The 27,713-nt window shown below is 41.3% G+C and overlaps 2 protein-coding genes across 4 annotated transcripts in view; one reads left to right on the top strand and one right to left on the bottom strand.

The window, feature by feature from the left end:
- Window positions 1-7,226: 7,226 nt before the first annotated feature.
- Window positions 7,227-13,492, top strand: LOC144899623 (uncharacterized). Its single transcript, XM_078792568.1, has 9 exons — window positions 7,227-7,267; window positions 7,494-7,541; window positions 7,622-7,652; window positions 8,478-8,498; window positions 9,262-9,433; window positions 10,945-11,042; window positions 11,160-11,331; window positions 11,511-11,611; window positions 13,270-13,492. The coding sequence occupies exons 2-9, from the start codon at window positions 7,515-7,517 to the stop codon at window positions 13,275-13,277; spliced, it is 630 nt and encodes a 209-aa protein (XP_078648694.1). The 5' UTR covers window positions 7,227-7,267; window positions 7,494-7,514; the 3' UTR covers window positions 13,278-13,492.
- Window positions 13,493-16,864: 3,372 nt separating this feature from the next.
- Window positions 16,865-27,713, bottom strand: part of nf1a (neurofibromin 1a) — a 61,072-nt gene continuing 50,223 nt past the window's right edge. For all 3 annotated transcript variants that reach the window (XM_058080478.2, XM_058080480.2, XM_058080479.2), the window contains 15 exons: window positions 27,260-27,321; window positions 27,045-27,186; window positions 26,870-26,971; window positions 26,601-26,741; window positions 25,280-25,406; window positions 24,845-24,976; window positions 24,620-24,755; window positions 21,680-21,840; window positions 21,484-21,606; window positions 21,293-21,411; window positions 21,098-21,198; window positions 19,601-19,743; window positions 19,456-19,502; window positions 19,022-19,238; window positions 16,865-18,924 (listed from right to left, as the gene is read on the bottom strand). In XM_058080478.2, the coding sequence (XP_057936461.2) occupies window positions 18,782-18,924; window positions 19,022-19,238; window positions 19,456-19,502; window positions 19,601-19,743; window positions 21,098-21,198; window positions 21,293-21,411; window positions 21,484-21,606; window positions 21,680-21,840; window positions 24,620-24,755; window positions 24,845-24,976; window positions 25,280-25,406; window positions 26,601-26,741; window positions 26,870-26,971; window positions 27,045-27,186; window positions 27,260-27,321 (1,896 nt within the window). In that variant the 3' untranslated portion in view covers window positions 16,865-18,781. The remainder of the gene's footprint in view (window positions 18,925-19,021; window positions 19,239-19,455; window positions 19,503-19,600; window positions 19,744-21,097; window positions 21,199-21,292; window positions 21,412-21,483; window positions 21,607-21,679; window positions 21,841-24,619; window positions 24,756-24,844; window positions 24,977-25,279; window positions 25,407-26,600; window positions 26,742-26,869; window positions 26,972-27,044; window positions 27,187-27,259; window positions 27,322-27,713) is intronic.

Genomic DNA, 27,713 nt, shown 5'->3' with positions numbered 1-27,713 from the left:
TGTTTTCCATTTTTAATATAACAAGAGACAAACAAAGCAAAAAAAAGTCGTAATTTTCGAATGTGAATTTGGAAAAAAGTTATAATAGAGTCAAATCCCTATGGGAATAAAGTCAAAATTCAAGAAGAAAATCTACAATAACAAAGTAATATTTGGAAAATAAATTTTACGAGAATAAAGTCAAAATATTACGAGAAGAAAGTTGTATTTTAACAAGAAAAGGAACGCAATTTGATGATTGCATGATTTAAAAATCCTGTCATTTTAGTAGCATAGAGTTGAAATATTAAAGTTACTTTGTCAAGCTATAATAAAAAACCAAACATGTTCTTGTATAAATGACTTTTTAGCATATCCACTGTACCAAAAACAATCACAGTGGCCTTTGATCCAAGGATCCTTATCCTTGCATGCCCAATCACCAGGGCCCATGTCAGCTGGGATAGGCTCCAGCCTTCCCGTAAAAATAATAACGTCAGATTAATATATTTTTTTCCTGAAAATGTCTCCTCTCTTGGTAGAAACATGGCATCGCCAATGATGATCAGATGGGTAACGGTGTGTGTCCTGATTGCGGCCCTGCATGTTGGTAAGATCATTATTACCGTTATTTACATAATATATACTTTATATTTTTATTACTACACAATGTTTCTGTGCTGTGAATGCACTTTCCTAGAAGATACTGTTGTTCCACATCCTGGTTTTCCCTGATGAATGTCAAGTAAAGTACCTTACCATAGAAGGCGGCCCCTTTACGGCAATTGACTAATTCGAGCTTTAGCGTGAATAACTACTGAAATATTTGAACGTGATCTAAATAAACCTTGATTGACTTTAAGCCTGAAAGGAAAACTGCACTTTGGGGGGAATTTTGCCTATCAACAATCCTTCATAACTGCTATGGAAAGCCTGCAGTTACATTTTTGTAAAAGTTGAGTTATCTCATAATAAATGCATTTACCATGATGTTACCGTGTTGTGTGTTTACCATCCATCCTCTTGTTTGTTTTCCAGGAAACGTCGCGCCACAAGTCCCAAAGGGTAAATAGGCTCCATTTTGTTTATTCCCTCTCTACTGTATGAGGTCTCAAATGTAAATAAGAGTTTTACCTGTTGTCAACTGGTGGGTCGCAACCAAAAGTGGGTTGGGCGGCCGCATTCAGTTGGTCCTAGGGGGAACAAACATAAAGATCGATATTGGTGAAGGTATTTTGTTCATGGGCGACCGTTTCAAGGTTGAGTGGGAGGGGAAGGACATCGAGTAGGGACTCAAATATAATATTTTTTCTTCAAAAACAGGTAGACTCAATCTATGCCTCAATCAATCGATTTTCCGTTCTTCGTGATCCTGGTATTGATCAACTCTTTCACCTTGACATGCCTTTTGCAGATTGCTGGACTCCGTGGTTTGATCGAGATAACCCCTCTGGGAAAGGAGACTACGAAACTCTTGCTCACCTCCGCAAAGAAAATCCCAGTAAAATCTGCGAAAACCCCATCGATATCGAAGTTCAAACTACATCCGGGTTGAGCATGGCGTCAACAGGCGATGTGATTGTTATGTAAGTACTCGACGTTCTTTCTGTCCATTACTTTCTGTCATGGCCCCACTGGAAGACAGAAATGTTTTTACACCCCCCACCCCCACCCCACTATGAAGTACTATTGGCAAACTGGTTATATCTATTTATTTATTTGTACTGTACAGACTGAACAAAAATATTAAAGCTACGTTCACACCGACGCCGAATGTCGCGCTTTGAATCGGCGACGAATTTGGCGTCATTTTTCAAAAAATCTCACGATCTCCTCAGATATGTTTAAGCTCTGTTACGCAATGGAAAATTTCGAGATCCCGACTGCATCCCGCCTCTGATCCAGAGCATATTGTAGCGACCCTGACGTATTCATGTTGACGTTGTGCTCTTGGGTGTCCGACTGTTCCGGGTGAATGTGAATGCACCAGGGGGTGGGGGCCTTTCTTACGCTATATTACGGTCTTTACGCTTTCATTAAGCTTTGTTACGCTTTGCCGCCGCTTTGCTCGGCGATTTAATTCGCCATCGATTTGGCGTCGGTGTGAACGTAGCTTAAAGAAAATATTTGAAGAAAAAAATACTAATTCTCATCATGCTTCTGATACGAATAAGAATAAGAATGATCGCAGCAATACGATCCATATTTGGACTGGTCCACCCACCCCCAAAGGGGACATCGAACCCGACAGTCCAACGTTACAGTGGTACAAAGTTCTACCGACTTATGTGATCGTGTTTCCCAACAGAGCTGACACGAGGAGAGGATTCATTTGTCAAAACGCTGACCAGAGGCGTGGTCGGTGCTCGGATTATCGTGTTCGTTTCAAGTGTCCCCTCGATTTCTGCTACATACCAGGTAAATACTTAATGACTTGAACTTTCTGTTAACCGTGAAAATGGCCGTATTTCAGACATAAATGCAAATGGGATTACGAGATTACAATTCAGTTGTCTTCATAAGTTGATGTTTACATTGTAAAATGTCGGTGGTACAGCAGTGATAGGTGTAGCAGGCACTATGAAAGAATCAAAAATGGTCAATCAACTAATTTAAGGATTTGTATTTATTTGTTGGTATTGATCAACTCTTCCAACTTGACACGCCTTCTGCAGGTTGCTGGACTCAATGGTTTGATCGTGACAACCCCTCTGGTAGCGGAGACTACGAGACTCTTGGTCACCTGCGCAGACAATATCCAGATAAAATCTGCCCAACACCCTTAGGTATCGAAGTCCAAACCACGTCTGGGATAAGCATGGCTTCAACCGGCAATGTGATTACTGTGTAAGTACTAGCATTCTTTCTGGAAGCAGACCTGCAAGCCATTTGTGTGATTGAAAAAAAAATATTTGGCAGCTTGGCTTTTTTCCCCCCAAAGCTCATCCGCCCTATGGTCCATATCAAAACTGTAAAAGGTTCTAGTGTTACTAAGATGTCCTGATTGGCTGGATTGTGTTTCCCAACAGAGCTGACACAACTCGAGGATTCATCTGTCAAAATTCTGCCCAGAGGCATGGCCGGTGCGCGGATTATCGTGTCCGTTTCCAGTGTCCCATCGAGTTCTGCTTCCCGCCCGGTAAAGGTCATCAGTCACTTGCTCGTTGTATTAGTATACGCCACTCAAATCGGTCAATCAACCTTCTGCAGTTTGCTGGACTCCATGGTTTGATCGGGACAACCCCACCGTTACCGGAGACTATGAGACTCTTTGTGACCTGCGCAGAGAATATCCCGGTCAAATCTGCCCACACCCAACTGATATTGAAGTCCAAACTACACACGGGACGAGCATGGCTTCAACAGGCAACGTAATTACTTTGTAAGTACGACCGGTTGTACTGTACAACACTGTCTCATTCTCCACCAGTGAGGCTCAGCCACAGATCGATACTCCAAACATCAACACCACACACTGCTATACTGTCCATATTTCAATGACAGTCAAAGGTTTCAGTCTGATTGACACAGTTGTGTTTTCCCGACAGAGCCGACACCGTTACGGGATTCATCTGCAAAAACTCAGCCCAGCGGTTTGGCTCGTGTTCGGACTACCGTGTTCGTTTCCAGTGTCCCAATGAGTTCTGCTCCTTAACGGGTAACCACTTCATGAATTGAATGATTTTCCCTTGCGAGGGCTGAAGCAGGGTTTGGCATTGTCCTGCGTGGCCCCGCAAATGGGCAAAACATACGATTTTATTATTATTATCTGAAAAATAGGCCATTATTTCCACAAACGTCCATTGGAACTGTGCAGTGCTATCCGGCAACCATACTGCTATTGCTATTGCTCATCTTTTCCAACTTGACATGCCTTCTGCAGATTGCTGGACTCAGTGGTTTGATCGGGACAACCCCACTGGTTCTGGAGACTATGAGACTCTTGCTCACCTGCGCAGACAATATCCAGATAAAATCTGCCTAAAACCATCTGATATTGAAGTCCAGACTATATCTGGGAAGAGCATGACTTCAACGGGCGATGTGATTGATGTGTAAGTACGAGATCTTCTTCTGTTTCATTGAAAATAAATTCAAGGTAATGTTCAGTGTTGATACGATCGAACTGTGGACGAGTCAACCCCCCGACTGGCTTTTCTGCAGCTAAAGTGTTCAAAGTTGCAGCTTTACGATGTTGTCCTGATTGATTGATGGAGTGATTGCCTTACGTTCCCAACAGAGCCGACCCGATTACAGGATTCATCTGTAAAAAGTCTTCCCAGAAGCGTGGCTCGTGTTCGGATTATCGTGTTCGATTCAAGTGTCCTTTCGATTTCTGCTACCCACGAGGTAACCACGTTTAAATGATTTGTTGATGATGATGGTTTTGTGTACAGAGTCAGTGTGGGAGTCGCTGGGGCGTTGGATGTCATGAATCCATGCAAGATAAAACCCAGAGTCATAAAAATATGGATTTTCACATATTAACTTGTGTTCACCTCACTGCAATTTGAGGCCAAACTGATTGCCGAAACAAATTTTGCATCTGAGAGCAGACAACTATGGTGCATTCAAGGGCCCCCCGAAAAAGTTTCCACGGAATGACATTATCAGTGCAGCATAATCGTAATAATCAACCCGTGTACGTACATGAACTGATGAGTCAATGTGAATCCTTTTCCAGATATGGCCCCTCCAACGCCTTTTCCAATCCTCAAGTTGAAGTACCCTTTGGATGCAAATGAAACAACGCAAAGTCCCTGACCTCCTCAACACCCTAAGAGACAAATGAAACGTTGATTCATTTCTGCTAAAAATGTAAATTCAAGTACGGCATATGGGTAAAGTTAATCTAGTGAAAAATGATTAAAGTCCAAATTGACCTTCCTTTTTTTCCCTTCCCTTCTCTGTCAAAGTTGTCTTTGTAATTGATCATCTTTGTAAACGCCCATTTCCCAATCAAATAAAGATGGCAGATTACAACTGGTCATGTTTATTGGTTTCTGACATGCAAGTTACATGAAAGAACATCACGTGATTACATTTCCACAATTCAACATGTCCAAAGAGAAGGAAGAAGCAAAGTTCATTGAATCCTACCCCTTCGCCCCTTCTCCATATTACTGATAGTTCCTTCACTTCCTGTCTTTAAATGTAGCCGTTTTCTAGGAAGAGAAACGAATAAAAAATGTGTAACCATAGAAAGATAGGCTTTTCTGTCGGCGTTGTGGATGAACTCCAAATTGCAGACGCCTTTGTATGGTTAAAGAAGACCCTTTATTGAAGGATCAGAAGGGAAAATCCACACAGGCTTGACCAGGACGGCAGGGCAGCGAGCAAGGCAGCAGGCCAAAGATGTATCCCAGTGCCAAGATGCACAAAATATGATCAAAAACAGGAATCTCGATGATACATGAACATAAGCGAACAAGCGTTACCACTCCAAGGTTGATAACAATCTGGTGGAGTCTCCACCTCTCCGTGGGCTTTTAAGGGCTGCCGTCAAGGATGACGCCACAAAGCTTCCAAGGCATCAAGGATGATGCTTACCAAAGGGTGCAGTCATGGGAACGGGGGGGGTAAAGATGGGTCTGGAGGGGGGAGGGGATCCTGACAATATTGTGATGAGACAAAGTACATGAAAATGAAAAAAAAACATGCCAAGGTTCTCCAACTAGGCTCCATATGCAGCGGCAAGGTTCTTCAATCGGTTCTCAGGACATTCCTACTGTTCCTGCAGGAACTGACTATCTGGCCCGTGGAGCCCTACAGAAGCAGGCAGTGAAGTTGATGCTCTAACGATCTGTGGCGCTGGCATGCTTGCATTTTATTGTACTTTGGCCACTTCCTGTTTAAGGTTCATTTGTATTATTAGATTGATTTAAGCAGAAACGCCCTTGGCAAATTAATATTGTCATAATCTTGTAATTAGCTGGAAACCTTTGCCAACCTGAACAAGACCATGAATAAGATGACACACCTTGTTGTGTGTACCTGGGGGCTATTTATGGCCCAGAGTTTGTTCTTTTTATTGCTTGAATGTTGCATAACGTTTGAAAAAAAACAAGGATGTTTTGTTCTTTCACTTGACACGACCTGCTATGGGGCATTTTCTGGTCCTAGCCCCGTGCCAAACCCTCCAGGGGATCTGCAGTGAATAGCAAGAGCATCCCTCGCCAAAAGGCAACCCCACCCAAGAACCCGTCAGGTCAGGGGGGCATCCATCCTCTTCCACCGAGCAAACAAACCCAGCACTGAGCGGTCCAGGAAGTCCCCACCGCAGACCCCCCCCAATAAAGTAGACCGGAGCCTGCAGCTGCAACCCCCCCATGTTGGGGTGCCCACCAACATGGCCGGCCTCCGCCCCCATCCGGCCAGAAACCTGACCATGGACCAGGGCCATAACAGCAGAGGCCGGGACCCCCGCCCAGAGGCAGATACTGAGGTACTGCATACAGTACACCCCCAGTACCCCCGAGGGGCAGCTCAGGCAGGAACCAACTTAGATCCACTACCACCCTCCCCAACCCATCAGGAGGGACACTCCCACCCCACCACGATAGGAAGTTCGAGCCAGTTGCTCCCCCAATTTTGGAATATGGCAGGAAAGCCGAGTACCCAGAAAAAACCCATGCATGGGAAGAACATGCAAACTACACATGATCCCCAAGCGGACATTCGAATGCAGGTCTTCCCAGTGGCCATCCTGCTAACCACCCGTCCACCGTGTTGGCCATGTTTCAGATCATCAAAGAAATGTAAATAGTATTCAAAGTCAAGTCGTGCATATGTAAGTCATTTAGTGTGTAATGTGAAGTACACAGCACATACAAGTACACAAGTATGGCGGGTTTTGATCCCCACTTGACACTTTTTGTCATGCCGTAAGATACAATTAGATAGCTTTTTGTCGGTTGGATCTCCTTCAGATATGCAAGCATGCCTTAGATGGCGCTGTCAATCAAGGCTTTGTACACATTTTCCTCAACATGTTATTCATTTGCTGTGGAGGAGCAGAAAGCTTCATATTAGATCAAAGACTTCCAGTCATCTGCTTCTTTAAACAAGGTGATTACTTTGTTTGTCTGTTCATAAAATGTAAATCCAAAAATAACATTAAATAGAACATTAAATGAACTTCAAACTTTAATACGCCCTCCAACCAGCCCCCAAGAACTTCGTCAACAATGGCATCTATGGCTGTGGGAAGCGGCGCGGTATTTAAGTATTTAAGGCTGCACACTTTGACCGTTTTGACGGAGGACAAGCAACAACTGCGTTTGGCAAGGTAAGAACTCCGTCACCTGAAAATAGAATATCCTTACTCTCGTTCTTCATTATTAATTCATGCAGTTCTGACTTCCAAGAACGCCTTCATCATCGACTGGCATATATTTTGATAAGCGAAATAAACGTGGGACTGACTGACTGATTGGTCCAGGGCAGACACAAGTCAGCCGGGATAGGCTCCAGCTTCACTGTGACTGTTAACATGATAAAAACTTCATCTTTAGGTCTCCCCTCTTGATCGAAACATGGCATCGCCGCCAATGATCGCATGGGTAATGTATAAAGTTCAATAACGTATGTCGGATTTGATGCAGCACTGTGCCAATAATATATAATAATAATCATCCCACAGGCATGTGTCCTGATTGCCGCCCTGCATACTGGTGAGATGATTTTAAGGTCTCGCTTTTTAATAGCGTATACAAACATACGTAAAGGACTAACGATAAGGCACTTTCATCAAGAGTATTTATTTGAAGGTTTTATAAAAAAAAGTAACCCAACGAAATACAGTAACTAAATTAATTAAAATAACTGTTCTACTATATCGGATTTCTTTAAGAAAAATAATACTGCTATTTTTGAAAGCTGTTACTCCCGACATTGATCGCCAATACTTCAGAAGCCGTAAAGGGGACCTATTATGCTCATTTTTAGAGTTGTGGACTCCTATAGAGCAGCTACACACAATAACCGCCACAGAAAGCTTTCTAGATCTTACAGAATCTGCACCTATTCCAGCTGTATTTATTTGAATTTTGTGCATTTCGCCAAAAAACTGTTTTAATTTATTCCACCCATGGCCCGCCTCCAGGCACACCCACTTCCCCGCGGTTGGTCACACTCCAAAACTATATAAGAGTTGATAAATGGTACTGCAGTTGATAATAAAGTTTTTAAAATGTCCGCTTTTAACATAGACATATGTGTTGGATTACAATTGAACTGTTGCTAAATTCCACAAATTCATATAAAACAAGCAAGATAAATATCGACTTTTCGCCTTACAAATGCTACGGAAACCCTTACAACTCAACTCTAAGTACTTTTGTGGTAGTATAAGTTGGGTTACCTTCAAATAAAAATACATTTACCATGAACAATATATGTAACATTACACATGAATGATATTATATTATAGCGCTCTGTGTTGTCTCCCATCATGGTCCTTGATTTATATGTATATCCATCTTTTTATTTCTTTTTAGGACCTGAGGTGCAAGCCAGGGGTAAGCAGGCTACATTTGGTTGACTACATACTGGATATACCGTATTTTCCCGACTATAAGTCGCACTTTTTTTCTTAGGTTGGCTGTTCCTGCGACATATACTCCAGAGCGACTTATAAATGAAAAAAGTGTTTATGTTCCATAAACACTGGACACCTTTTGTGTTTAATGTAGCTGAATAAGCATTGTGTTAGCATATCTTACACCTATTCAGCCTGTTCTCTATTCTTTTATTGTTAGAATTTGCCTTCCAAGAGGACCTAATGTCTGTTTTGGTCAAGTAGTTTGGAAAATAAATTACCCGCAAAAAATGCATTTTTGGCATTGTGTGACTTATACTCTGGAGCGACTTATGTATGTTTTTTTCGACCTGATTATGCCTTTTTGGCCTTGTGCGACTCATACTCCAGTGCGACTTATGTATGTTTTTTTCTACCTGATTATGCATTTTTGGCCTTGTGTGACATACTCCAGTGCGACTTATAGTCCAGAAAATACGGTACGTATAAGCAATTATATTCCAAGCATTTACTTCATCGTTAGAGTGCAAAGTGGAGACAATAGCAATTATTTGCCCTGGTGAGGGCAGAAGTCGTTTTTTCGTCATGTGTTGAGATTTTGCACTTTGGACATCTCTTCTAAATTATTCCTAAGTGACATCGTGTCCAAGTATTCTCATTCTTCAGTAACAAGCTTCCCCTCACAATGAAATGCATTTTTTTCGATGTTGATGAACTCCTTGAACTTGGCATGCCTTCTGCAGACTGCTATACTAAATGGTTTGATCGCGACGACCCGTCCTATACTGGAGACTATGAGACTCTTAGTTCCCTGTGGAGGGAAAGACAAGGTGAAATCTGCAGTGACTTTTATGAAATTGACGTCCAAACTACATCTGGCTTGAGCATGGCTTCCACAGGCGATGTGATTCATGTGTAAGTACATTTCTTTCTTGGTTGTATGTAACAATATATACCAACATTTCCGGACTTGAACATGAAGTGCACCCGTCTTTAAGCCGCAAGGGTCCATGTCGTAACATGGGAAATATATTACTCAAGAAAGATGTTTTGATTACATTTTTTACATGTAATGGTAATGGTTTAATTTCATTAGAACATGCATCAGATTCCAATTGAGTGCATCCCATAATCAGTTCCCAGTTCCACATGTCCAAAAGGAGTAGGAAGAAGCAAAGCTTATTAAATCCTACCCCTCCATCTGGTACTTTTACAATCAGTAACTGTTACATTTGTTCAATTCCTGCTTTCCTAATATAGTTTAAGATTTTTTTCAAATTAAATTAAATTAAATTAAAAAGTAAAATAAAAAAATAAAATAACATTTTATTTAATTTTTTTTAATTTATATTTTTTGTCCCGTACCAAAGTACTCTGTGATATGAGCATCCAATGCCATAATGGGTACCATAGTAAGTGTCAATATAGTGATATATATAGCACATCATGACTGGTTCAAGACTCTTCATCCTTGTATTTAGCAAACATCAACTGCTTGTATTGTTTCTTGAATTGGCTCATCGTTGTGCATTGTTTGATTTCCTTACTCAATCCATTCCATAGTTTGATTCCACATACTGAAATGCTATGGCTAGCATAACGTAGTCCTAGCATAGAAGTGTTTCAAATGTACTTCTTCCCTAAGATCATATTTCTCCTCTCTTGTAGAGAAGTATTGGATGACATTTTTGGCTAATTGCTTATTTTTAGCCTTATGCATTATTTTAGCTGTTTGAAGATGAACAATATCAGCAAGTTTTAGTATTTGTGATTTTAGAAATAAGGAGTTAGTATGTTCTCTGTAGGCGGCATTATGAATTATCCTTACTGACCTTTTTTGCAGTACATTTAGCCAGTGAAGATTGCTTTTATAGTTATTAGCCCATATTTCCGCACAATAATAATGTAACATGATTAGTTTAACAGTAACCGGAAAAGTCATTCATTGCTGTCCTCTTCCTCCTCCTGGAAACTAAAACCACTAAAGTCGTCTTCTTCAGCATCGCAGTTGAACAGTGTCATTATTCTTTCGCCACATCGTTGCTGTTGTTGTCACTTTTGTCTCCAGGAAAATTAGCCATCGAGCTATCCTTTTCTGTAGTCCGGAAAAGGCAACTGTACTTTTTGCTGTAAATGAGCTACATCACTGTACAAATTGCAGGGTTCAAAACGTGAACAAAAAGTATACATAGGAAATTACGGCAAATATAGCAATATCAACGATGCAGCAACGTGTTCAACACAACCAAAAGAATATTTGTGAAACTAAATGAATATACAAAGTGAAAAATATCCCCCTCATCACATTACCAATACGACCCTTGCTATCAATACAATTGATTTTTGGACTGATCCATATCTAAACTGACAGTAAACGGTTACAGGGCTTCAGTGGTCCTGATTGGCTTGCTTTTATTTCCCAACAGAGCCAACACCAAGACAGGATTCGCCTGTAAAAACAGTGACCAGAACAATCGCATGTGCTCAGACTATCGTGTCCGTTTCAAGTGTCCTTGCCCGCCAGGTAACCACTTCAGAAATTTGTACATTTGATATCAATTCCAATTTTAAATAGACTGAAAAACATACTGCATATATCCGATTTCATTATCATGGCATTACCTTGACACGCCTTGTGCAGAATGCTGGACTGCATGGTACGATCGAGACGACCCCTCTTTCACCGCAGACCACGAGGTACTTGCTGACCTGCGCAAAGAAAATCCGGGTCAAATCTGCGCCACGCCATCTGAAATTGAAGTCCAAACTACATCGGGGTTGAGCGTGGCTTCGACGGGCGATGTCATTCATGTGTGAGTGCTCACTGATCTTCCTGGAACAAACGTTACCTGACAAAACATTTAAACTCAAATAAAGTAAAATGGGCAAAACAAAAAACAATCAACCAAACCGAAAGTCTGGTCATGCTATTGTTATACCATTAATATCAATACACTTGATAGTAAAAGGCTATGATTGTGTTTCCCAACAGATCTGACACGTCTACAGGATTCATCTGTAAAAACGAGGACCAGAGTGGTGGCACGTGCTCGGATTATCGCGTTCGTTTCAAGTGTCCCTGCCCCGTAGGAGGTAACCACAATTAAAGGATTCTTACATCGTTAATGTTTTTTTGTTTGTATGAAGTTAGTGTCAGAGTTGCTGGAGCATCGGATGTCATTACATTTGTTGATGCAACATCGTCATAGACCGTAGATCCTCACTTTTAGTGGGAGTGACTGTCCTGGCCCACCAGCCAATAGCAAAAGACCGGGAGTAATTGACATGACCATTAAAATGTCTACTTTGGATACTTGCCATCCTGCCAGCTTGACATTGACTTCTCCCATTTCAGGTGAACACTTGCAATGATTAGCCACGTTTACATGAGGAGTTTTTCTCTTTCCGAAAGCTATGGTATCCATGGAAAGGAATATTCCAATCTCTTGTCTACATGCGCCGCTATAATCAACCAGAATAGTCAATGGGGCATGCCCAGTAAAACGTAAACACCAACATCACGTGATACCGACTTCCTCGAAATTTTCTTTCACTTGTTGGAATAACTCCGTATTGCCAGTTTTTCCTTCGTCCAGTCTTGAAATTAATTTTAATCAAAAGCAAACTTTCCGCAGCAGTCCAGTGCCGATTGCTCGCCTCCATTTTTTTAAATTGAAGAACATCTCAAGCTGCGTGTTACACCATATCTCAGCATTCGGGATAAATTTAAACAGGAAAAGATAACATTCAATCTTGCTAATATTTTATAATTAAGCTCGGCACATGTTTTATATAGATATGCATTTTCTTTTTGAATAAAAGTGTACATGTGAATGGCGTATAGAAGGGTTTAGATTGTGTTCCACAGATGGCGCTAATGCACACCAAAGCTGCTTGCCAACCGCCAATAAACAACAGAAGAAGAAAAACACCAGGAAGAAGAACGCAGTCTGACAACTTTCCGTTTGAGCGGGTACAAGATACCTCAATCGGATTGGGGAAAGGAATATTCCACCCCTGGGAATCCCATGATATTTTCATTCGGATTGGCACTTTTCTTTGGGAATGAGGTGTATACAAAGGTTACATTCTTTCCGTTTGAGCAAATAACCCGAATGGAATTGGAATATTTGGCTCCATGTATACGTGGCTAATGTAATTATGTGATTAGATTCAGCTCTGGTCTCTACAACTGCCATTGTTCACTTGTGACACAATGCAGCTTCAAGCCCTAAATATGCCTCAGACGCTCATTAAACACATTTCCAGTATGAAACCTAGAGGTACTCGCCACTAAGGAATGATGATGTAAGCTAGCAGGCTAGCAGGCTAGAGAAGGCGTTTCACCAAGCGCCGCCAACATCATTTATACTGCTTGCGGTTGTAATTTCAGACAATTTACTATCATATATTATTAACTTGAGTCCTGCAAGTTTTGAAGTCGGATTGATTGTTGAAGATAGTACTTCAATAGACCACAAAACTTCTGTGACACGCAAGCCACTATGGTGCATTCAAGTACCGTCGAACAAACACGATCAGTGAAGCATAATCTTGTGGACTTTTTTTTAGTACATGTGGTACATGTATGCTTTATATTTTACCTCTATTATCATGTATTTATAAATTAAAACAAATATATGTACTCTATATATATATTTTACCAAATATTTTTGAATTTACGGAGCAGTGACTGTACAGGGGTCCATTGTACTAGTCATGGTGCTAATCAGTGTCAATCCTTTTTTTAGGAAACTGAATGCTTCGCTTTGGCTGCAAATAAAATGTCATCAAGTCGCCGACTTCCTTTACTTTCTGAGACATTTCTAGCTCTTCATTTACTGAAAAATATAACCTTAGGTGCGGTATATGGGTAAGCTCAACTAAATGAAAAATGATTAAAACTCTATTTACCTTCCACTTTGTTCTGGAAAACTTTGGTCTTTTAATCGAACATTCCCTCCATCCATTTTGTCCGCCTCTTGTCCTTAATGAGGTCGTGTGGAGCCTATTAATTGTCGTTAATTGTTAACGAGTTTATTAGCCGAATATGGCGACCACAACAGGGGACAATAGCCAATCGGGACGCAGAAAGACTACAACACTCAACTTCCCATAATGCAATTTATCTTAAAGGGCCAAGCTAGGTTTTTAACCTCACTCATACGCAGTAGAACATTTTCAAAAGCACTAAAATTATACTTAAAAATCCCCAAAACTGGGAGTTTGTAAAAAGTGAACTGCGATGGAGCGAACGAAAACCGAATATCAAATTGTAGCGACCGGTGTATTGTGTAGTTTGAAGCTGCTGTTTAGCATGTGGACTGTAGAGGGCAGTATAATCAGCATGCTGGATAGAGTAACTTGGATGCAAATGCGTAGAATAAGAGCTTCAGTAAATGTTACTGCACTGTTAATGCAGTGGCTAACATCTACCGGAAAGACAACGTGTGCTCTGTTTTCCTGCTAATAAATTGACATTCGTTTGTATTAAAGAGCAAAAAACTAAAAAAAGCACTGGACGGCGCCCGTGGTTCGACCCCGGGTAGGGATTGAGAAGCAGCGAATTCTGAATAGAGAATTGTTACTAGACGAAGTAACCACTGAGCTACACCAGTGCGACAAAAACGTGGGATCAATCCTATCTTCTTCAAAACTCCGTCGTCGTGGTCTGAAAATAAACTACAAACAGGACACGGAGAAAAATGTTTTTATTTCATTTATTGAATATATTTATTGCCATTGGATGTGAGAATAATTGATTTCATATTGCAGCCGAATGAGAGTCATGTAGTACTGCAAGTCACCAGCAGAGAGCGCATTGCACCTTTGAGTTGCACACATCGCTTTTTTTCCCTTCTTAAGTGGCATGTGACCAATATTTCCCTTTTCAAAATGAATAATTATTGAGTATAGTCCACGTCTAACTGATAATAATATTTGATTATGTATCATGTGTTATGTAATACATAATATACTATCACTATCTATCCATTGCAACACATTCTCTATTTTTATTTAATTGATTCCATATATTCCATCGCAGGAAGTAAAAATAACGATATTTATCACAACCATGACAAAAACACTGGACGGCGCCCGTGGCTCGATCCCGGGAAGGGATGGAGAAGCATCGAATTCTGACAGAATTGTTACCAGACGAAGTAACCACTGAGCTACACCAGTGCGGCAACATAGCGGGATTAATGCTAATTTATTCATAACTCCATACATAGTAATAAAAAACGGACATAGCGATATAACTGGCATCCATCTATACAGCCGTCCATTGCTAGACACTCTCTACTAAGTTTTCGCTTTCTCGTAGAAAATGGTGACACTTCAACCCAGGAAGTAAAAATAACAACATTGGTCCCAACCATGACAAAAACACTGGACGGCGCCCGTGGTTCGATCCCGGGTAGGGATGGAGAAGCATCGAAATCTGACAGTGATTTGGTACTAGACGAAGTAACCACTGAGCTACACCAGTGCGGGTGACAGGAGAGAGAATTGCTGTTTTATTCATAACTCTGAGAAGACTGACCTTTAAAACTTTGAAGGCAAACACGAATTGTTGCAATGCATTCTGGGACATGTGGTAAGACGGACACAAGCACTCATTTATATTAGAGAAAAAAACAAAATAATAAAAAGCACTGGACGGCGCCCGTGGTTCGATCCCTGGTAGGGATTGAGTAGCAGCGAATTCTGAATGAGAATTGATACCAGACGAAGTAACCACTGAGCTACACCAGCGCGGGACGCACGTGAAAGAAATGCTGTCTTATTCATAACTCGACACGGAGACTATGTCGCAATGCATTCTGGGACATGTGATAACAATATACGGACTGGTAAAGATGGATACAACCACTCATTTATATGAAAGAGAAAAAAAACAAAATAACAAAAAGCACTGGACCGCGCCCGTGGTTCGATCCCGGGTAGGGATTGAGAAGCAGCGAATTCTGAATGAGAATTGATACTAGACGAAGTAACCACTGAGCTACACCAGCGCGGAAGCCGCAGACGGAAAATGCTATCTTATTCATAACCCCATAATGTTCATACGCTCTACAATTTTTCTCGTTCTCTTAGAAAATGGTGACACTTTAACACAGGAAGTAAAAATAACGACATTGCCCCCACCAGCCATGACAAAAACGCTAGACTGCGCGCCTGGTTCGATTCCGACTAGGGGTGGAGAAGCAGCGAATCCTTACAGCGGATTGATACTGACAAAAAGGGGGTGCTTCAATGTGATTGGTTCTCATGGGGTCCAAAATCCCTGGTAGCACCCTATGTGTGTGTCCTTTCAGCATGGAAGTGGACCAATTGAGATCCCAACTTTGGGTATAGACCAGGGGTCAGCAACCTGCGGCTCCAGAGCCGCATGTGGCTCTTCAGCCTCTTTATTGTGGCTCCCTTTGCGATGCTTGAATATTTTTAACACCCGAGTGGGGAAAATGCACGTCTTTTGTAATGAGTTTTAAAAAATCCAACTTTGTCTGAGACCATGAATGCATCCTGAGTGAGTTCTGACTGCTATCCAGTTCAGTACATGAAGAAAAACAAGTAATACTTACCTACAAATCTAAAAAATAAATTCGAGATAATTTAAAAACAGCGGCATGGGAACTTGTTTTTACGTTTACAGTAGTTTACACATACATTTATGTAAGTTTATCTCCAAAACTAGCAAGAGTACTCCAACTCGTCTTTTCTTATCTGAACTACTTTGATACCCCCAAATTCCCTCCAATGTTGTTTTAAACATACTATATGTTTTGCGGCTCCAGGCTATTTTTCTTCAGTGGGCATTGGGTAAAATGGCTCTTTTCATAGTAAAGGTTGCCGACCCCTGGTATAGACAATACAGAATTGTTGTGGATTTTCCCCATCACATTTTCCCAAAATATAAGCACTCAAACGGGTGTTTTATGGTTGAATATGACCTATTAATAGCCCCAAAATAAGCATATTTTTAAGCAAATGTTATGTCTGTCATGTTCCATGAGACACGCAATGTCTACTATATTGAGTGGTATTAGTGTAAAAGTGACTATAGGGGTGTTATTCCCTGTCTGGAGAGCTCTAATAATGACTTTAAAAAGCATATCTAGAAGGTCGTAAACAGGTTACCTACTACAATTTATAAATAAGCTGTGTGTAAATTCACTTATCACAGTCAGATCTGGAACCAATTAACAGTGATAAATGAGGGATTACTGTACTCATGTGACACTCTCCTCGACCATCTCGATGGAGCATCGTGGCTAATCCACACCCACTTTCACCTGCATTTTGGAAAGCAGCACAAATGGTACCAGTCCAAAGAATGGAGAGCGAAACATTTTATTACTAACACTGGAATAGCTCAATATGTATATTATTATACAGAAACCAACTGCTTTACAAAAACAAAATGATACAATATCACATGTATATACAGTGTAGTAAATATACCATCTCAAATTGTACATAAAGTATTTACAGCTGTTACACATACTGCATTAAAAACTAAAGACTAATAATACCAGTGACATGAACGTTGCATAAGCATCAAATAAAACATGCCACATTTTTAGCTTTGCTTGACAAACCATGATCGTTATTAAAATAGTGCAAGTTAACCGCTTGATTAAGAGGTCATGGACACGTCATCCTTACCATTTCCATTCAGAAAAACAAAAACCGGCTTCCAAACGGCCCTGGCTGCGTTTAGTTGAAGATGTTTCATTGGAACGTCGTGGAAGCGATGGTAAAAAAAAAGGAGAAAAGTCCAAATGAGAAGGTTTGGTTTGGCCAGGTCGCAACCGAATCAGACATGAAGGGAAAGATTGAATACATTTTTTGGAGATGAACATAAGTCAATTCATTTCATTATGTACATTATTTATAGTTGTGTGTCCAACAAAGGAAAGCTGACCTTGAACGTCCCACGCTAATTTCACATATCTATATTTACATGGGAGGCTGAATTAAATCCATTTATAGTATAAAATCCCCAAGGAATGAGAATGTCAGATCATCAGTGGACAGATGACGGACAGGTCACGGTGTAGTCTTTAGCCTGGTGGTGACGCCGAGCCGCGTCTACATAATCCACACTGTTCCCCTGTTGTAATTCCTGGAACAATTTACCATTAAATATTAACTTCTGCTTACTTTGTTGGAAGAGAGTCGACTCTAGAAGCTTCCGTAGCCAAACAGGACGCCGCCATCTTTGCACACAGGACACGTTATGTTCGACATGTATGCTGGATTATCACGTATTCATACATTTTTACCGACTTGGGGTGACTGAGATTTGTTTTCTGTAAAAAAAAAAAAATCAAGAGAGAAAAAAAAGCAAAGATTTAAACCAAAAATGAGTGGGGATGTTAAAGCTGAATAATGAATATGCGGGGATCATTGCCTTTTTACAACCCAATAAAACATGGATGACATTAAAATAAACATTGCGGAGAATGCCAATTGTCCGTCTAGATGATAAAAATCAAGTAAAAATCAAACCGAATAATCTTTCCTTGTCCAAATTAAAACTGTACAGTGCTGAAAAACAAATGACACACAAAAAAGCGAGAGGATTTGGTGAAATGAAGAAAAACAAAAACGGAGCTGAGCGCTATTTACACGTACTGACGTACTCGCAGGCAACATGGATGATTGTATATCCGGCGATGACTGCGGGCCTGCTGTGACGTCCACATTGCACCTTCGTAATTAGTACCTGTTCCGTGTCCACACCGAGGTTTGACGTTTACTTTACAAATTGTACACACTGAAAATCCAGACAAAGGCACACTATGGAGAAAACGCCAACATCTTTATATCTGGAGTCGTCCTTTCCGGCTGGGCGAAGCACGCAAAGGAGATTGGCATCCGCTCAGACGAGGAAGGCTCTTCACAGGACGAGCGTGGTCCATCGACGTCCGACCACGGAGAAGCGCCTTGTTCACAGGAGTGTCCAAACCGGATGAATATTAGTGTCATGGTTGACGTGCGGGCCGTCTTGGCTGCAGGGAATCAAACTGGCGCCGAGCAGAGTCCACACAGCAGCTTCTCCGTCTTGAACGTTTGCAACTCATCTCAAGCAGCAGAGAACGTAGTCGGTGGAATATTCCCTCTGTGCGGAAGCAACTACGCCGAAGGATTTAAAATCGTAAAAAGATAAAAATGCAGCATGACGCCGAGTCGGCAAATGGGAGGGGGGGGGGGGGGGGGGCGAGAGGAGGGAGAGGAAGGACAATCAGACCATCAGACAATCTTCTTGATGCTGGGTCTCTTGAAGCTGCCGGCGCTGCGTTGCTTCTGGACCTGGCTGGCTGAGCCGTGGCGAGTTCGACCCCCGCCGGAGAGAGCCGAGCTGGGGGACAACTGGACGTTCTCTTTGTCCACACCTGGAGGAAGACACAGCGGCACGAAGCAGGTCTTATTCAGGAACGCTTCACTTCACGCCAACGCCGCGTCTACGGGTATCGCTACGTGTGTGAAGACCTGGCGAGTGCTGCGAGGTGGCCAGTGAGGTCATGGAGTTGGACAGGTTGAGGTTGGCAGTGATGCTGAGCTGGCTCTGGCTGGTGGGAGGGTAAGGTGAGGTGGGCGTCCGCAGCTGCTCCTCCCCTCGCTCCTCCTCGGCTGCGGGCAGGTAGCTGTCAATCAGTGCCTCCAAGAACTTGACAATCAGCTCTGCATAGTCTGGTATTTGGGTTTGCTGTGGGGGTGAAAAACAGAAAACAGGAGACATCACTTTGTGCTCATTCCAAAATGAACTCCTGTTCTGGCAGTTAGATGCTCAAATAGCTGCTGTCAAGCCGCTGTGTGACGAGTTTAATGTCGCTTGTAACCGATGAAACCGAGAGTCATGACCTCCTTCTTTGGAGCTTTTTCATCGCATTTTCACCATCTATGTACAAATCTCTGACTCTTACCTTTGAGAAAGGACCGGCAAACCTCCACAGTCCATTAAAGCCGAAGCCTGGACAATGAACAGAAGGGGGAGAGGTATAGACAGGGTGGGGTGACAGGGTCCAAATAGCGGAAAGCCGTGTGTTCAGCGAAAGCAGCACTTCTTACTTTGTAAATAGGAGGGCTGGTACTGTGGGGGAGACTCCTCGTGATACACCACACTCTGGACTATGCCGTGGACCGGGTTCAGGAGGTTGGTGTCCTGGCACATGGACAGCACCGTGTTGATCTTGGAGTCCAGCAGGTTGTGCCTAAGGAGGAGAAATACACAAAACGGACTCAGGGACAGCTTCTTTCCCAAAGCCAACAATCATAAATGAACATACTTATTTTTGTACTACTAAAACATACACCTCACCTTTATGTATAATAATGCTTCAAACGGGCCATACTGGACTTATGTGCAATAACACTCATTCATCCAAGTGCAGTACTACATTTTGTTTACTCAAATTCCACATCTTGTTACTGTATAGCAGGGGTCTCAAACACGCGGCCGCGTGCCAAATGTGGCCCGCCGGACACTAGTTTGAGGCCCCCGCCTTGATATGAAAGTTTAAAGTTTGATATGGATGCTGTATGGTATCATGTACCCAGAAAAAATTATTACGTTTGATTCATGTTCATGTTAAAGGTTAAATAACTCTTAATAGTTATCCTCCCTATCCGTGTGGAAGTGGTAAGTTTTTGGCTATTTAAGTTGAAAGGAAATAACTTGAAGGCTACCGTTTAGGTGGCTAGCTCTCTAGTTTGCGAGTTAGCATGTGTCTCAAGACGCTGCAGTTGCGCAATATGTTGTAAATAAAAAGAGTATAAATGTGACTATAGTCGTGTTTTGTCATGTCTACAGGGCTCTAATAATGCTTTGTTCATTTTAATCTGAAAAAAATCATTTGTCTACCCACCAACTATATGTGCTTTCTCAAGTTTGTATTATTTGCCCTTTTATTATTATTATTATATTTATTTATTACTATTTTTTTATTTATTTTTCATCTTATTTTGTGTAGAAAAATAAAAATTAAGATATTTGAGAACAGTGGAATGTTTTATCAGAGCTTTTCTTGTAGAAAATCGGAACCAAAGCACTGAAAAAGTTTGTATATTTTTTTTGCGTTTTTTTTTTGTTTTGGAAAACCTGATGCGGCCCAGCCTTGCCCAGACCCTAGCTCCAGTGGCCCCCAGGAAAATTGAGTTTGAGACCCCTGCTGTATAGGTTATTGGAACGACAGGGGAACGACAAGAGGAGAGCGGAGGGGATGCAATTCCAAACGGAACTCCTAATGAAGGAACGTCGTGTGGGACTGTTAAAAAAACCAGAGCATGCATTTGCACAAGTAAACACATTTTTAAACAACACGAACACAAGACTAGCACAAGCTGTGGTCCCCGTCAGCAACGTCCTGTTCATGTCTCAGATCTCAGTCTACCTGGGCAGTGGTAGCCAAAGTGGGGTCGGCGTACTCCCAGGGGTACGTCAATAAAAAGTAAGAATTACGAGAGCGCCTGAAGGCCTCACAGTGAAAGTTATAAGTGTGTAAAAGCGATATTTCATGTCTCAAAGTCTGGGTACTGGGTACACTGGGTACTACGGGTACTACTTACACAACTGGGAAAACCTTTGGGAAGACAACGCTAGCTTCAGCCAAGTACTCATAGAGAATCCGCTGATCAAAATCATCCGTGGTGTATTTGACCTGGGTGGCCTAGGAAGAAAAACCAGACCAAGACCACAAAACAATTCAACAGTAGATACTTGGTGGGTGGAATGTTTTTTTTTTGTTTTGTTTAGTTTTTTACCAGCACAGTGAGAAGGAGAGCTTGGATCTTGGGGTCGGTGAGCACCTCCTCGTCCAGCAGAACATTGGATTCCGAGACAGACACCTTGCGGAGGTGGGAGTTTCCTATTCTTTGTGTCTCTGAAATTATGAATTGCATTTGAACACACCAGCAATCATATCAGGATCATATCAGCTGATCTGTCATCTCACCGATCTCATAATCGTTTTCTGCAACACGCCTCATTTTGGGAGGGGTGGTCATGCCCGATTCCATCTCAGGTCTCTTTGGTGCTTTGGAGTCGGATATGAGATGATCGAAACTTTTCCTCGTACCTACCAAACATGCAAGCACGCAAAATTCACTGAGCACATATGTTGGGTGCGTGTTTGCATCATTGCGGCGTACCCAAAAGTTTCTTTGTGGTGGCCTGTGACGGCTGTCCCATGTCCAGGCTCATCGACTTGCGCGTACGTGGGCTTATTTGGCCCACTGTGGGGTAGTGGTGAGCTGAAAGGTAGCGCTCGGAAACCTGAGGGGATGTCCATGGTTGAGTTTCTCGCAGCGTTCTGAAGGGCAGAAGTGCGACACATAATCACCAGAAATCAAACAGTGTCATTAAAATGTCATTTTAAAGAACTATTTTACTCAGGTTTTTGACAACATCTTCATCGTGTGTTAATGATATCCATTTGGTTTCATTTCAACAATGTGCCACGAGTCAAAAAAACCCAAAACAAACAAAATCTAAGCTGTGGGCAACAAATGGCCCACGAGCCGCACCTTGAACATGCATGGTGTCGACTCCAGTATTTCTCATACACTCATTTTCCGGACTATAAGTGGCACTTTTTTTCATAGGTTCATAGGTTGGCTGTTCCTGCCACTTATACTCCAGAGCGCCTTATAAATGAAAAAAGTGTTTATGTTCCATAAACACTGGACACCTTTTGTGTTCATGTTTATTTTTAGTGTAGCTGAATTAGCATTGTATTAGCATATCTTACACCTATTCAGCCTGTTCTCTATTCTTTTATTGTTACAACTTGCCTTCCAAGAGGACCTAATGTCTGTTTTGGTCAAGTAGTTTGGAAAATATATTACCCGCAAAAAATGACACTTATACTCCAATGCGACTTATTTTTTTTTCTACCCGATTATGCATTTTTGGCCTTGTGCAACTTATGTATGTTTTTTCTACCTAATGATGCATTTTTGGCCTTGTGCGACTTATACTCCGCAGCGACTTATGTATGTTTTTTTCTACCCGATTATGCATTTTTGTCCTTGTGCGACTTATACTCCACAGCGACTTATGTATGTTTTTTTCTACCTGATTATGCATTTTTGTCCTTCTGCGACTTATACTCCACAGCGACTTATGTATGTTTTTTTCTACCTGATTATGCATTTTTGGCCTTGTGCGACTTATACTCCACAGCGACTTATGTATGTTTTTTTTCTACCCGATTATGAATTTTTGGCCTTGTGCGACTTATACTCCAGTGCGACTTATGTATGTTTTTTTCTACCTAATTATGCATTTTTGGCCTTGTGCGACTTATACTTCAGTGCGACTTATGTATGTTTTTTTCTACCTAATTATGCATTTTTGGCCTTGTGCGACTTATACTCCACAGCGACTTATGTATGTTTTTTTTCTACCCGATTATGAATTTTTGGCCTTGTGCGACTTATACTCCAGTGCGACTTATGTATGTTTTTTTCTACCTAATTATGCATTTTTGGCCTTGTGCGACTTATACTCCACAGCGACTTATGTATGTTTTTTTCTACCCGATTATGCATTTTTGGCCTTGTGCGACTTATACTCCACAGCGACTTATGTATGTTTTTTTCTACCTGATTATGCATTTTTGTCCTTGTGCGACTTATACTCCACAGCGACTTATGTATGTTTTTTTCTACCTGATTATGCATTTTTGGCCTTGTGCGACTTATACTCCACAGCGACTTATGTATGTTTTTTTTCTACCCGATTATGAATTTTTGGCCTTGTGCGACTTATACTCCAGTGCGACTTATGTATGTTTTTTTCTACCTAATTATGCATTTTTGTCCTTGTGCGACTTATACTCCGCAGCGACTTATGTATGTTTTTTTCTACCTGATTATGCATTTTTGGCCTTGTGCGACTTATACTCCACAGCGACTTATGTATGTTTTTTTCTACCTGATTATGCATTTTTGGCCTTGTGCGACTTATACTCCACAGCGACTTATGTATGTTTTTTTTCTACCCGATTATGAATTTTTGGCCTTGTGCGACTTAGTATACTCCAGTGCGACTTATGTATGTTTTTTTCTACCTAATTATGCATTTTTGGCCTTGTTCGACTTATACTCCACAGCGACTTATGTATGTTTTTTTCTACCCGATTATGAATTTTTGGCCTTGTGCGACTTATACTCCAGTGCGACTTATGTATGTTTTTTTCTACCTAATTATGCATTTTTGGCCTTGTGCGACTTATGTATGTTTTTTTCTACCTAATTATGCATTTTTGTCCTTGTGCGATTTATACTCCGCAGCGACTTATGTATGTTTTTTTCTACCTGATTATGCATTTTTGGCCTTGTGCGACTTATACTCCAGTGCGACTTATGTATGTTTTTTTCTACCTAATTATGCATTTTTGGCCTTGTGCGACTTATGTATGTTTTTTTCTACCTAATTATGCATTTTTGTCCTTGTGCGACTTATACTCCGCAGCGACTTATGTATGTTTTTTTCTACCTGATTATGCATTTTTGGCCTTGTGCGACTTATACTCCAGTGCGACTTATGTATGTTTTTTTCTACCTAATTATGCATTTTTGGCCTTGTGCGACTTATGTATGTTTTTTTCTACCTAATTATGCATTTTTGTCCTTGTGCGACTTATACTCCGCAGCGACTTATGTATGTTTTTTTCTACCTGATTATGCATTTTTGTCCTTGTGCGACTTATACTCCGCAGCGACTTATGTATGTTTTTTTCTACCTGATTATGCATTTTTGGCCTTGTGCGACTTATACTCCAGTGCGACTTATGTATGTTTTTTTCTACCTAATTATGCATTTTTGGCCTTGTGCGACTTACTCCGGAGCGACTTATAGTCCAGAAAATACGGTAATTGGACCCCACAAATATATCCCTCTTCTTTTTCAACAAAGAAAAGGAATGTGAAAATGAAGGATAATCAAATGATCAGAATATGGTTACATACATCTGCCCCGACCATCATAATAATCAGAATAAGGATGTGCTGCTATGAAATGGACAGCGATAAGAAAGCTGATTTAAAAGAGCATGATATAAAATATTAACATGTCAACCGGCTGACCTGCAGCTGGGATCACTGATGAGACTGGAATAGGTGTCCATCGGAACAGGATCCATCGTGAGGTCTGAAATTAGTAGCGACTTCCTGTGTTTGAGACTGCAGCGACTTCGGACTTCCTCAGACACAGTCAGCAGTGCTGCAAAAAACAAAAAAAAAACCATACGATTATCAGTAAACACAGTAGAAGATTGTGAGATTCCAGCCAGTTGGTAAGCGCGCCAATACCAGCCAAGTACGCCACACTCTGGGTGTTGACTTCAAACTTGTCACATTTCAGATGCTTGCTGATGAGAGCCAAGAGTGTGTGAAGGATCCTCACGGTTCTCGCTACTGTGGTGGCTGACGGGTGTCTGTAACCTGGAGGCACATGACCAAAAACATCAAACGGTGAGAATCGGGAAGCGCTTCTTGGGCGGCTTCCTGTTTGTCTTGGACTCCACAGACAAACATGCCGTTTCTTGACCATATTGTTTTTGGTAAATCCATCTACTTGCGGTTGGGAAATAATCATTTCCTTAATTTACAAGACACAGAATTATACATTGGAAATACACGCCCCTACATAATATGCCATCAGCCTGACGTCAATGGATTTCCCAAAACGTTGGCTGTATGGTGAAAATGCACATTACCAACAAGTCTTTTTCAAAGGTGAAATACCTTTGAGAAGGTGGCCCACGAGTGCAAAGTTGAAGTTAGCGCTGAAGTTCAGCCCAACAAAGTGGTCCATCTGCTTACAGTGCCATTCCAAAGGACGCCTGATCTCCATGAACACCTCTTCTGGACTCTAAAGCAGCCAGAAAAAAAAATAGACATAAATATTTGTCATTGTGGGGAAACCCACCCATTTGTGAGAAATTAGGCTCAAAGTCAGTAACAACTCAAGCCCGATGATTGTGTCTCATCCAACACTACAGTAACATTACTGACATCCAATGCCTAATTGTTTCATTGATTTGAACATACATATGTTTTACTTTAGTATACATCACATATTACACTTCACAATTTTTGGACCATGTGTCCAAAAAGAGAAGTCTATTTGTCGTTCTTACACTTGAAAATGCCCAAGTTGGGAATAGAATTATGCATACTGTATGTATAGGCTGCATTCCGCTACAAAACAGCATGATTTATGAATTAATATAAAGTAAAGTCTTGTTATATCGATATCGGTTAAAACAAATTACTACTTATTACGATACTATTTTCATTTCCCGGCAAATTTCTAGTCTTTTATGATATAATTAGCTCCGTTAGTACGATACACGGTTATTATGATAATCCGGTTACTAGGATGCCCTTTTCATCTCCCGCCAGCCAATTTGGTCTGCTTATATCGATACAAAAGCAGCTTAAATCAATCTTTGCTTAAGGATTTCAATACCAAAAAAGAACACGGCGAACGGCTGCTTCCAGTCAACTTTATTTTTCACACTTCCACCACCAGAGTGCAGCACACACAGCGGAAAACACCCGTCCCTCACGCCTACCCCTCCGGGTGGGAACACCTTTCCGGGGTGAATAATGTTCCGGGGTGAATTATGTCCCGGTAACCGGTAATCACTACAGCGTACGTTTATTTTTATTTACTGTAATACAAAATGTATTGTAGTACAAAAGCATGCTAGATACGCAATCCATGAACTCAAGGAGAAAATTACATGCCATATCAAAGATCCGCCCACTTTTAATGCAGTTCGGCGCAGGATCGGATATATGGATAGTCCGGTTATATCGGTATTTTTTCCGACTCCCGAGAATATCGATATAACGAGACTTATTTATAATATAATACTTATACAAAATACTTACTATAAAAATGGGACGATTGTAAATGTTGATCACCAACGTGAAAATGTATCATTTCTCCTAATTTTTCTTGTCTAATTAAAGCCAAAACAGCAGTCGCTTTGACGTGCATCTACCGTTTTTAGATGTTTTTTGCAGTGCAGGCTTTGCTCTGGAAGATGTGACTTGCCTTGTCGTTGAAGACATGCATGGTGTCCAGGGTGTGGAGGTTCTGCTCCAGCAAAGCGGTTCCAGCAGAATACAGGTTGACTTCATCCAGCTGGAGCACAGCGACTGCAACCCAGAACAGCGCCCTGTGCATCGGAGACTCCTGCGGAAGAAAGCCTTTCAGTTTCGTTTGGAATCATGAAACACAACACACTGGAGTTCTTTTGTGCGGTCTTAGAGCCCCAGCAAACACGGATCCATCCACACATTGGAACATGAGTTGTTCTATACCTTACTGAGCAGAGGCTGCAGTTTGGTGAGCGCAATGACCGTGGCCTCAATTAACACTTGGCTGTTGTAGTTGTCAGGCCCCTTAAGGCAGCTCTCAAGACCCTAAGGAAAGTTGAAAACAAGATTTTTCAATTCCTAAATGTCCCGGCCTGATAAAACAGACGTTCTTTCTTACCCGATCGATGCTGAGAAGAGGACTGGCTTTACTGAGGATGCGGATGATCTGCTTGATCTGACCATGGCTCACCCTTTTACTGATGCAGCCAAACACCACCAGAGCTCTGGGCTGCAGAGACGGGTTGTACTGGAATGCAAACCTGGGCACAAATGGTCATTTTACATTCTTCTCATTGGCACGCATTTGCGTTTAAGTGAGACAAAACGACATACTTCTGTGCAAGCTCCGTCCACTGGTCTAACCACTTACAGGCTGGGATGTCCCTCATACAAGCCTGGAAAACCAAGAACACAGAAAAACTAATTAGTGACAGTTCATTTCCCAAAAAGGAATGTAATTAAACGGAATTACAGTAATTAATTGGTTCCACAGCCGACTGTGAGAATTGAATTTCTGCAAGTGGGATTCCTTATTTCTATATAGAATATTTTTGTGCTTAGGGCCGGCTTTTTTCTGTCACCCGTTATTTGTATTGTGTTTCATTTATCCATTTTTAGGCCTGAAATTTGCTTGAATATGCATATTTTTGACTAATAGGGTGTATTCATCAACAAAACAGCATGATAAATTCATATATTTTAAAAACCAATGTGATTGGTTATTTTTTTCAAAATACTTCAAATCTGTAAACGTATTTGTAGTAGTGTTTTTTATCCGAGTCATGCC

Source organism: Doryrhamphus excisus, linkage group LG8, assembly GCF_037039965.1.
Source record: "Doryrhamphus excisus strain RoL-2023G ecotype Guam linkage group LG8, RoL_Dexc_Guam_v1.1, whole genome shotgun sequence".
NCBI classification, from domain to species: Eukaryota; Metazoa; Chordata; class Actinopteri; order Syngnathiformes; family Syngnathidae; genus Doryrhamphus; species Doryrhamphus excisus.
Note: the sequence above shows the minus strand (reverse complement) of the source record. Positions and strands in the feature narration are given on the sequence as shown.

Coding starts and splice junctions, on each gene's coding strand:
- LOC144899623 (XM_078792568.1), top strand. CDS start 7,515: ATGGCATCGCCGCCAATGATCGCATGG. Junction 7,653..8,477: donor GATTGCCGCCCTGCATACTG/GTGAGATGATTT, acceptor ATTTCTTTTTAG/GACCTGAGGTGCAAGCCAGG. Junction 8,499..9,261: donor ACCTGAGGTGCAAGCCAGGG/GTAAGCAGGCTA, acceptor TGCCTTCTGCAG/ACTGCTATACTAAATGGTTT.